This window comes from Culicoides brevitarsis, chromosome 3 (assembly GCF_036172545.1).
Source record: "Culicoides brevitarsis isolate CSIRO-B50_1 chromosome 3, AGI_CSIRO_Cbre_v1, whole genome shotgun sequence".
Classification (NCBI taxonomy): Eukaryota; Metazoa; Arthropoda; class Insecta; order Diptera; family Ceratopogonidae; genus Culicoides; species Culicoides brevitarsis.
In genome coordinates this window covers 23,787,056-23,797,766 of record NC_087087.1, presented here as the reverse complement: position 1 = coordinate 23,797,766, position 10,711 = coordinate 23,787,056, and the positions used below count along the sequence as shown (strand labels likewise).

Here is a 10,711-nt window from a genome sequence, read left to right as displayed (position 1 = left end):
AAAATTAATAAAATAAAAATTTGTCTACTTAAAAACTAAAATTAATAAAAAATTGAATCTTTTTGAAATACAGTCGCGAACGACTAAGCCACATAATACGTTGGCTAGTATCCAAAAAGATTCATTCTGTAATTTCATATAACTTCGGACTTTTTGATGCCGCCCTGATCGCCAGAGTCGTCGTGATGCGCAGTTGTCGTGTGATGGTGATGCGGATGATGATGCTCCATGGCGGAGTTCATTAAATGATGGTCTCTGGTCGTAATTATACATTGCTGCTGGTGTTGTCTTTCCAAATCATCTGCATTGTCGGCAGTGGTGGCCGACTCATAATATCTATCTAAGAAAAAAACCTTCATTAAGACTTTTTGTGTGGCGGAAATAAATCAGAAAACGCAAACAGACCATCTTCGAGTAACACAATCCCCGGATTATTCGATGACACCGGATGCGAAATCATGTTCAAATCCTCCTCCAAGAGAAACTGCGTGTTCCATCGCGACGTACGTGGCGTCGTAATTGACGTTGGATTAGAGTATAAGCTTAAATTTGTGGGATTAATTATGCCAGGCATTGTTGATATCGAGCTCGGATAGCTAAATAGCTGAAAATGATACAATTGTAAGTATAAATTTGTGACAATTATTTACGCTACGGATTGAAAAAGGAATGAAATTAACCATTTGAGAAGATAAATAAATCCTTCAGGTGAATTTTCTAAAGGATTAATTAAACTCCTGAAGGAATTGATAAAATCACTTCAAAAGTTATTTTTAACTTTATTTTTTAATTTTTCATCAAAAGCTAAAAAAAAACTTTTTTTTTACTTGTTTTCGGGGGCTTTTGATGAAAAATTTAAAAAAAAGTTTAAAACATCTTTGAATTGATTTTATTATTCCCTTCAGGAGTTTAAATAAACCTTTAGAAAATTCACCTAAGGGATTTATTTAACTTCTCAAAGGGTTAATTTTATCCTCTACTAATCCGTAGGGCAAAAATCCCACTTACCTGTGTTGGTTGCGCTTGAAAATGATTAAATGAAGCATATTCGCGACTAATTGAATAAGGGCTTGGGATTCGCGTGAGCGGCTTTCGACTAATATCCATTTGGGATTGCGGACTCAAAGGAGGCGGCGATTGGTTCATCTGATCCGTCGCATTACTATTCATTGTCTCGTCAGACGTATGATGTCCCGCACTACTAGGTGACGCCATCGATTGTGGCGGCGTCATTTGTTGTCCTCCCGCACCAGATGACGGAGTCACCATCGATAAATCGCCAGGCGAACGAATTATCGCAACGGGACGTGCCATCGGCGGCAATGGCGGAGGCGGTAACATTGTACTATACTGTGAATACTGTGCAGAGGCAGATGATTTTGAGGAGCGTGACATATCGGGAGGATCCTGCCCGGAGCCCGACGAGTTGTCTTGACACACGAATGTCACAAAGTCCGACAACGAATCGTGACCATTTTGACCGGAGGTGTCGTTGTATTTGGCACTGCTATGATGCGAGTGATGCTGTGGCACAGGATGGTGAAGTGAATGTTGCTGCTGCTGTTGTTGTTGTTGCTGCTGCTGCTGTTGCTGCTGAGAGTCGTCTGTGGGACTAGCATTCATATCAGAACTTTCGCACGAATTGTGACCATGGAAGACGGAGCTGCTTCCCACATTTTGGGAGAGTAACACTGAAAAATCAAAAAATTATCGAAAACAGTCTAAAACAAAAGTTTAAATTTCTTACCTTCATCAGGACGCGATTGACTAACAGCAACAAATCTCGTCGCTGGATGCAAAGAGTATCGTTGAAGTGATAACGAATCATGTCCTGGATTAGAAACTTGTTCCCCAGGTCGTAAAATGACAGGGAAGTCAAAATCTGTAATTTTGAAAATTAAAAATAAAACAAATTTTTCAAGAAAATTCATAGAAAATACTCACTATTGGCACTGGAGACAACCATTGAAGACGACGAATTGGGAGACCTTTCATTGATGGATCCCACGGAGACAATACATGGTGGCGGCGCCGACGGACTTGCATAACTATTACAGTAATAACCACTTGAATTCTCGAGCTTTATTGTATTTGCGCAAAAGGATGAACTTTCACCGGTATCTTGCAAAATTGAAGCTGTCATACCCACGGAACGGAAGGAAAGAATAAAATTTTAAACCCGAATCTAACACACAACGGAGGTAAGTGACATAGATACCTTTCGACAATTTCCAGAGTTCCTTTGAGGAAAAGACACCAGTTGCCAAGATAATGTCGTTACATATCACACCGTTGTAGGGATTGTGCAAATAACCCTTATTATTTTTACGATCGTCCTCCTTCTTGTTATTGTTGTTCGACGTATTGTTGTTATTATTCGTCGTGTTGCTCACGTTATTGTTTATACTGCTACTGTTATTGTTACTTAAAGCATTACTATTATAATCACCTATTGTTTCTGTATCGGGCGAAAGAGAGAAAGAAAAGAAGCAAAAGGGTTAATTTCAATTTTTTCTTGTATTTTAATTTTAGGGATTACAAAAATTAACAATGTTAATCCCCTTGTTTTAAAATTAACGTTCTATTAAAATAAGCTGGAGATTGGTTAATTGACACCAGAACACTTATCGTTCGATCGGACCATGGTATGAAAGGTAACGTAAAACAAATGACTTAACCGCATTTCTGTATTATTATAAATTTTTTAAAAATATTTTTTAATTCTAAAATTTTGTTCGAAGGTTCAATTTGATAAAGAATAAGGAAATTATCAGCAAATAATTTTGTTCCAAGAAAAAAAAAAATTGATGAACATACTCTTTTTAGCATTTTTGACCTCTGAAGTGAAGTGCCTTTAAAATTAAGAGGTTTTAATTATACTAAGAATTGTACTGGCGGATAAAGCTTATCCTGTATAGAGACACATGAGAGAAAAAGTATCTAACAGTCTCAAAGATGCAACTTGAATTAATAATAAAGGAACGTAGACCGTCAAATTATCTAACAAGGAAAGAAGCAGAGCAATCGCGACAACAAGAATAGTAAATGATCCCATTAACCTGCAGTGAAATCTCGTTGAAAGTCAACTTTATTAATTTAGTGGTAAGCAGGTCTTGTATTTTCATTTGATCCATGAGTTGATTTGATTTGTTATAAGGCTAAAATACCCAAATCATTATTGTCGTCGTAATTACTAATTACCTCCATCCATACCTTAACAGGAGTTTTTAGTTGCATCAAATAAATGTTACTCAAAAATATCCGAACACTCATGATTAAAAATAAATAATATTAGTTCTTGAAATTTGAACTCACGGGTGCAACGGTTGCATAAAGTGCAACGCTAGAGAAGTGTGTGTAAAATACCTTAAGGTCAATAAATCCATAATAATTTTAGTTTTTAATTAATATTATCGACAAATCAGTTCCTGTCTTTAAAACATTTTATTTTGGAGAAGAATCGAGAAAAATTTTACTATAGCAATTATAATCAAATTCATAAGTACTTAAAATTCGTGTTTTTTAAAACTAATTTTCGATTCAAGAATATGATAAAATATTTCTAGCTAAACGGTATAAATAATTCATAGAATTCATGTCAGACTGACACCATGACGAACAAAATGTCATTTTTTTCTAAATTATTCTAAACGCAGTAAAAATTAATTAACCGTAACATCGGTGGCGCGATGCAGTATTCTTTTACTTGTTTACAGGTGTAAATTTTTAAAAAGAAACAAGCCATAGACAAAGGGAGAGGGTTACTTACCATTAGTATTAATAAAGTTGGCCAAATATAAATCTAATTCTCTCACAGACACATTAATATGATACGGATTAACGCATAACAACGGCTGAGAACAATCAGCATTCTTTTCCAACCGTTCGCCATCTGTACTCTCTAATGGTATTGCCTTAAATAATATTACCATGACTAAATCTAATCTCCACACCTGCAGAAAATAAAATACAAAGAGAAAATTGTTAGCGCCGCATAAAATCGAACAAGAGACCGACGACGTATTATTGGCAAGTGGTCTTCAATTTCGCACATTTATTACAATAAAATAGCGGTAGAATAAGATTTGCGTCGTGTGTGTTTAAAAGGGATCATAAAAAATATTTTTTGGACCGAATTTTAATTCCATTGCGGCAGTCTTTAATCTCTACGACTTACAAACGCAAGCCACGATAAGCTGTAACTAGGATCAATTTTTTACTTACCTTATCTGCTTGCCGTAAGCAATCAATACGACGCATTTTGCCTTTTTGATCGGGATTTGACAATACACAAATTGACTGTCTTTTACCAGTTATGCTCTGCACGAAATCCTCACGGCACTCTTGGTTTATGTCTTTACGTAATTTTCCCAGTAGACGGGAGGCCCACTTGTGTTTCACTTCAGCCTTCTCTTTCTGCGAGTCAAACAATAGGAAGAAATCAAACAAAAAGAGAGATAAATGTCAGAAAACGTGAGAAAGAAAAAATATAAATTTTTTATCGTCACAAGATACAATCTTTGTCGCCGCGCTAAGGACATGCTTACCTGTAATTCATCTTTGCAGTGCCGTTCCTCCTCAAGTGACATACGCTTTTCATGTTTCTTGTAGTATTTACGCTTGGCTGCTTGCAGGTTGAACCATGTATATGAGAATGATTTGACGAAGGGAAGCAATGCTTCAATAAAGGGATGGAATTCATCCTGTTTTGTTTCGTACACGAAAAAGGTCATCCGTCAAATAAAAAAAGCACAAAAATATAAAAAAAGAGGAAGAAAACAATTTAAAATTAATTTTTGTGTTTTGATAAACTTTCGACCGAAACCTTTTAAATTCCCGAAAAAAAAAACAAAAGAACTTTTTTTTGTTTTATTTTTCGTCGAATTAAAGGTAAAGGTCACATCGTTACACAACATATCTAGATATAATTATTTATCACATCACACACATCATACAATTATTATTATTTAGTTTTTATATTTTTTTAAACATATCTAATAAAAAACATCAACCACTACTTAGAGACTTGAATATTTATAAGGTAAGTTGGTCAGTGGAACATTTAAAAACACACAAAAAAAAGTATAGAGAGTAAGAAGGAACATCGAAATCATGCAAAGAAAGTTACTTGTGCGTTTCTAATTCACGAGTAGACAAGAAGAAGGGTGTGACAGAACATTTTTTTTGTTTTTGATTGAAATGATAAACAAGCGTGATCATTGTCGATAAGTAAAGCAGTGCGTGGGAATTAACTCAAGAATCAAAAAGGATGAAATTTTTCTAAATAGACTTTGACAAATTTGCTAGGTTCTTAATTTTTAGACGATTTACTCAAGTAATCTCATAAACAATTAAAATCTTTATTTTTTTTTAATTTCAGGTTTCTTTGGAATTAATAAAGAATTAGGATCCTAAATTTTAAAGGCACAAAAGTTATGTAAGTATTTTTAACTTTTTTTTAAATATTTTTGTGTCAATTTTAAAGTTTTGTATTAATTTGTGCTAAAAATGCTTGAGATATCCTTTTTGGAACAATAGTTTCGTTTGAAGATTTTTTAGTAATATATGACTTGATTTAAATTGGATTGATTGAAAGTTGAAAAAAATTCTAGAACTGCAAAAATTCAGGATTTGAGTTATTATGTTATTTAATCCAAAAAACAGGAATTTCCTTTGTTTTCCTTATGTGGTTTTGAAATACTAATTTTTTATATGAATTGTTGAAAATCAGCAGTTTTCGTGTTTTATTTGATAAAATTTAAATAAATTTTTAAAAAAGGTTAAAAATCAACTAATTTCTTTTATAACAAGTTTTAGAATTAATAAAATTTGTTTAAAGAAAATGTAATTTAAATTTAACAAATTTCCAATTATATTTGCAAAAAATAAAAAAAATTGCAGTCCTGAAAAAATTACATGAAAATTTGGTTGATTTTATTAACCAAAAAACTTTCAAATTTAAACAAAAACAAATTTCATGCAAAAAAGCTCTAAATATGTCATATTTGAAGTTGTACGGTGTTCGATAGGAGGAAAGAGGTTTCATATTTCATATCGTCTTAAAACATTTAAGACATTGATAAAACATCAAAAATATTAATAGACATTAAGTCGTTATTGATAAAAACACAAACATTGGAAAACATTTGAAATTCAGAAAATTTCTTATCACAAAAAAGGAAAAACAAAACAGGGAAACGGAGACATTCTATCTAACATTAACTGTAAACGAAAGGAAACGGGACATTCTGGACATTAATTTTGGTAAAACATTCGTTGATTATGATTATGGTTACTCGCCTCGTGTAAATGAAAAATTATCATTAATATCGATAAACACATCAATCAATTGCCTGACTCGACAACGAAACGAAAAAAAAAAGTCGTTACAGTCAAATAACTTGTCAGTTTCCAATTACAATCAATAATAATATTTAATAATTGGGAATGAGGAACAACAAAAAAGTGACATTCTATTTGATGATGCCTTAAGCGTGCCATTAAAACAATAAACTGACGTATTTATTTGCCGTCACACATTCAAGTAAGTAATTCGATATAATTTATTGCTTATCAGCAAATATCGCACTTTTACTCAAATTACATGCGATTGTCTGCATACCGATGCAACGTCGATCAATTATGAGTAAATCATTAATATTTTTGCCTGGAAAAAAACTATAAATCGGTACAATTCAAATTACAACTAAATTAACGTTGTATTCGACACACGTTTCACGTGTTTGTTTTACAAACGAAAAAAAAAGTTGCTTGTTTTTTGCCAATCACTTGACTCACTTGGCAAACAATAAATTTGTTGATAAAGTGCACAACACACGCATCACGCAGCCCAATTTACATGGCAGCAGAGACAAACGTTACATGCATCACAGATGAACTAGCATTTTATTAGCGCGCGCGTGTGAGGAGTTGTAAACAAAAAACAAACAAAATAAAAAAAAAAAAACTAAAAAACAAATGGACAAATTCGGTAAACGGTTTTGTTACAGTAATAAATTAATGATAAAAACGATGTCAACAAATTGCACGCGATGGGAATACGGAATGAAGTGAATTTTTTTTTCTTCGTCGGAATGTGTTGCATGCCGTGTCAATTGTCATTTTTAACGCACAGGTGTCGGAAAATCCCTTCTGAATTTTTTTTATTGCAAAGAGACCAATTTTAGGTTCTAATTATTTTGCATTGAAAAAAAAACTCTAAATAATTTCTAATAATTTTTAATTTGAAATTTTTATTTTTTTCTCACTAACAGCCAAAGAAATCAATTTTAGGAAGAGGCTTGTTTATTAATTAAAATCAGATTTTCAAACAAGATGGAAGACCTGTCCGAAGCAATTTCTCTGGAACAAAAACTCAATACGATGAAAAGTTTTCAATCATTCCAACTAATTCAAACCAAGCATATTTTTTTTCAGTGAATACCTTAAGTCAAAAGCCGTAAGTCTTCATAACAAAAAATGTTTCAAAAACCTTTTCAGTTCCAAATGAACCAAGACTTATAATTGAAGCTTTACGTTCTCACAAGTCACAACAAACGAACTCCACGAAATGGCTCAGATTGAAACATATTGCAAATTTGACACTCGCATTTGGAACTTAATCCGTGTGGCTTTCTGGGAGAGCCATATTAGCTCAGAGAACGCCTGGTTGAGAAGTTAGGGTAAATTCTAAGACCGAAGAATAAGACCGCTTAATCGTAAATGAGTTGGAAATGAGTTGGTAGACACTTGGATGGGTTTTGGGCCTTGCAAGGGTGACAACTGTTCGGGTAACGTTTTCAATTTGTAACTTTTAAATGGGATTCTGTATGTAAAGGCTTTTCCCCCTGCTCGATTAATTAAGAAATATTTGTTCATTGAACAGAGGAGAAGTTCAATAAAATGAAATTTACTATTTATTACGTCAAATGAGGAAGTTCAGGAAACCACAGTATGAAATACAAAAGGACTCTTTAAAGGCCGAGCCATTCTAGACCCTAACCTAGCCTTGAAGTGTACTTTGTTAATGCATCTTTCTCATCATTTATCATTTTCCAAAAAAGAAAAATGTTTTCCGTAATTTGGCTGTCGTGTCCCATCTAATCTTAACTACTTTTCTTTGGTGGCCCCAAAACAAGGACCAAGAACAAAACAATTAAGAAAACATAATGGTTGCGTGTTCCGATATCATATAATAGAATGCGGTCTTTTCCTCGCTAAGTACACTGCATGTACTCATTTATTTAATAATAACAAATAATAATGTAGATTGATTATGAATCATTTTATACATGTGAAAGTCATAAATAATGAGTGATATTATAATAATATATGCATGTTCCTTCACATACACAAGAAATGTTCCTTTTTCTCGGTACATGGAGACCCATATCGTCCTCCTCATCATCATCATCAGCACCATTAATAGTCGTCGTCGTCGTCGTTCTCGGAGGTAGTTGTCGTATAAATATTCTTGGATTACCGTAGGTCAAAGTTTGACTAATTACCGTAATATGTTTGCTCATGATTAATTTTCATATAAATGTATCCAGAGACCGATATTATGTGTCCGGATGATGTCTGTTGTGCTCAAAGGAAAATTTATTATGATTATGAAATTACGGGGCGTAAGCAGCAGCAGTATCAGAGAGAACACAGGAAGTAAAATCAATAAAAGATCCATTTATTTGAATTATAATGATTTTAATACTATGGACTGCACTCCCCCGAATTCTCATTCATCGTAAAACGCAAATTTATCGTTCCACGTGAAATATTTATGTTTATCAGATTGAGAGACAGGACAATATTTCAGTCAGTTTTAAATAAAGTTTCATTGATGAGGAGCTGTCAAAAACTTTGAGACTGATACAAATACATAAAACTCAGATTGAAGTTAAATATTGACACAACAGATTAGATTTAGATCGCATTTCTTTTTTTTTATATTTTCGTATTTTCTGATTTCATGTCAAACGAGAAACGAGTCATGAAACGAGATATCGCTCACGAATGAAAATGAAAAAAAAGAATACAAATCAAGAGGAGGAAAATTATCGGAAAATTGTCTCTTTTTCGCATCCATTTGTTGATCTCGTTTCATTTTGTGCTGCTGCTGATGCGATACATGACGTCCTTACATAGCTCTTGTGTTTCCCATTTGTTGACATATTAATGTTTATTGTTATGCTTCCATGTATAGCGAGTGTCATTCAGGATTGAAAGTTCAAAAGGTAACAAGTGAGGATAGTGAAATCGTATTTTTTCCTCAATATTTTTTTTTTAATTTTTAGCTTTTTTCAAATGGAATTAAATCTACAAATATTTATTTAATTAAATTATTTAATTAATTTATTTTTAAATTAATATAATTTATTTCACAGAAAAATATTATTTTAAATTTTAAACAAATTCATTTAATATTTTTTTTTATATTTAAAAATTTTTTAATTCTAAATTTTTTAAATAATATATTTTAATTTTTTTTTTTTTAATAAAAAAATTAATTTAGTATTTTGAAATTTGAATTTTTTAAATAAATTTTTATCTCGGGTTTTAAATTAATGATATTCAAAAAATTATCAAAACAATTTTTAAAAATTTTTTAACCGCCATAAAAACGTTCAAAAATCAAAAAATATCCTCCTAAATACATAAAAAAAATCTCGATATTCTGATGGAATAACGCATCAAGTCATTCAATGTGGCAATTTATTGACGGATAAAATGCTATTTCAGACACAGGCAAATGGATAAAATAGATTAAAAAAAGCGAAGCGTATACGAAACGAGAAAAGGAATTATCTGGTTTGATGTAGGTCATACGGAAAATTAAAGTCTCAATCTAAATCAAACTGATTGTCACATACACTCATTCAATCTACTATTTAACTCAACAGTATACAATTTGTACGATAGACAAACAGAAAAAGGATTTCCTCTAGTAAATTTTTCATGTAATTTTTTTTGTCTAATCAGTCAAATACGTGCTTCGTGTCATTAAGCACGAAATGAAATGAAACTATCAAAAAATTAATGAGTAGCTCGTTGACCATAATCATAACCAAAAAAAAACCAATAACTGGCAATAAAAAGATATAGATGTTTGAACTGATAAAGTTAATCGGAAAAATAAATTTTTGTGTGGTGGTGAATTAGTTACAGAAAGTTATTTAGGAATATAGAAAACAGTTATTTATATTTAGAAAAAACAGAGAGTATACATTTAATATATAAGGGACATTTAGTGGAAAGTCGTCGAAAATCAAAAAGTCATCAATTTTATAACTTATTAAGTTTTTGTAGAACAGAGCAAGAAAGAGGGTTATTTTATTTCTTTAGAAGTTAAATTAACCACTTTAGGGACTTAACAAGGGTTTTTAGTTCTTCATAGAAAAATTTTCAAAGTTTTTATTTTATCAAAGTATTTTAATTAATTCTGTGAAAAGTTCAGTATTTAATCAGCATTTCATCGATATCTATTCGATACCCAGTGGGAAATTTAGGCCTAAAATAAAAGCCCTAAAGATTTTTCTTAACAGTTTTCCAACTTTTCGTTGTTTTTTTGAGAAAATTTTTCAGAAAAATTAAATTTTGAGTAAATTTAATGATTTGCAGCCAAAAAGTTCTATCTTTCTGATGCAAAAATGTATTTAATTGTCCCGATTTAATTTTTACACCTTTCGAATTTTTGTCATTAAATATAAATTTA

At 31.9% G+C, this 10,711-nt stretch overlaps 1 protein-coding gene across 1 annotated transcript in view; it reads right to left on the bottom strand.

The window, feature by feature from the left end:
- Positions 1-201: 201 nt before the first annotated feature.
- The window catches only part of LOC134834646 (nuclear factor 1 X-type), a 31,135-nt gene continuing 20,625 nt past the window's right edge, over positions 202-10,711 (bottom strand). The window contains exons 4-12 of the mRNA XM_063849381.1: positions 4,548-4,703; positions 4,225-4,416; positions 3,770-3,953; positions 2,219-2,458; positions 1,945-2,136; positions 1,748-1,882; positions 1,009-1,691; positions 406-604; positions 202-336 (exon numbers count right to left, since the gene is read on the bottom strand). Coding sequence (XP_063705451.1) covers positions 266-336; positions 406-604; positions 1,009-1,691; positions 1,748-1,882; positions 1,945-2,136; positions 2,219-2,458; positions 3,770-3,953; positions 4,225-4,416; positions 4,548-4,703 — 2,052 coding nt within the window. The 3' untranslated portion in view covers positions 202-265. The remainder of the gene's footprint in view (positions 337-405; positions 605-1,008; positions 1,692-1,747; positions 1,883-1,944; positions 2,137-2,218; positions 2,459-3,769; positions 3,954-4,224; positions 4,417-4,547; positions 4,704-10,711) is intronic.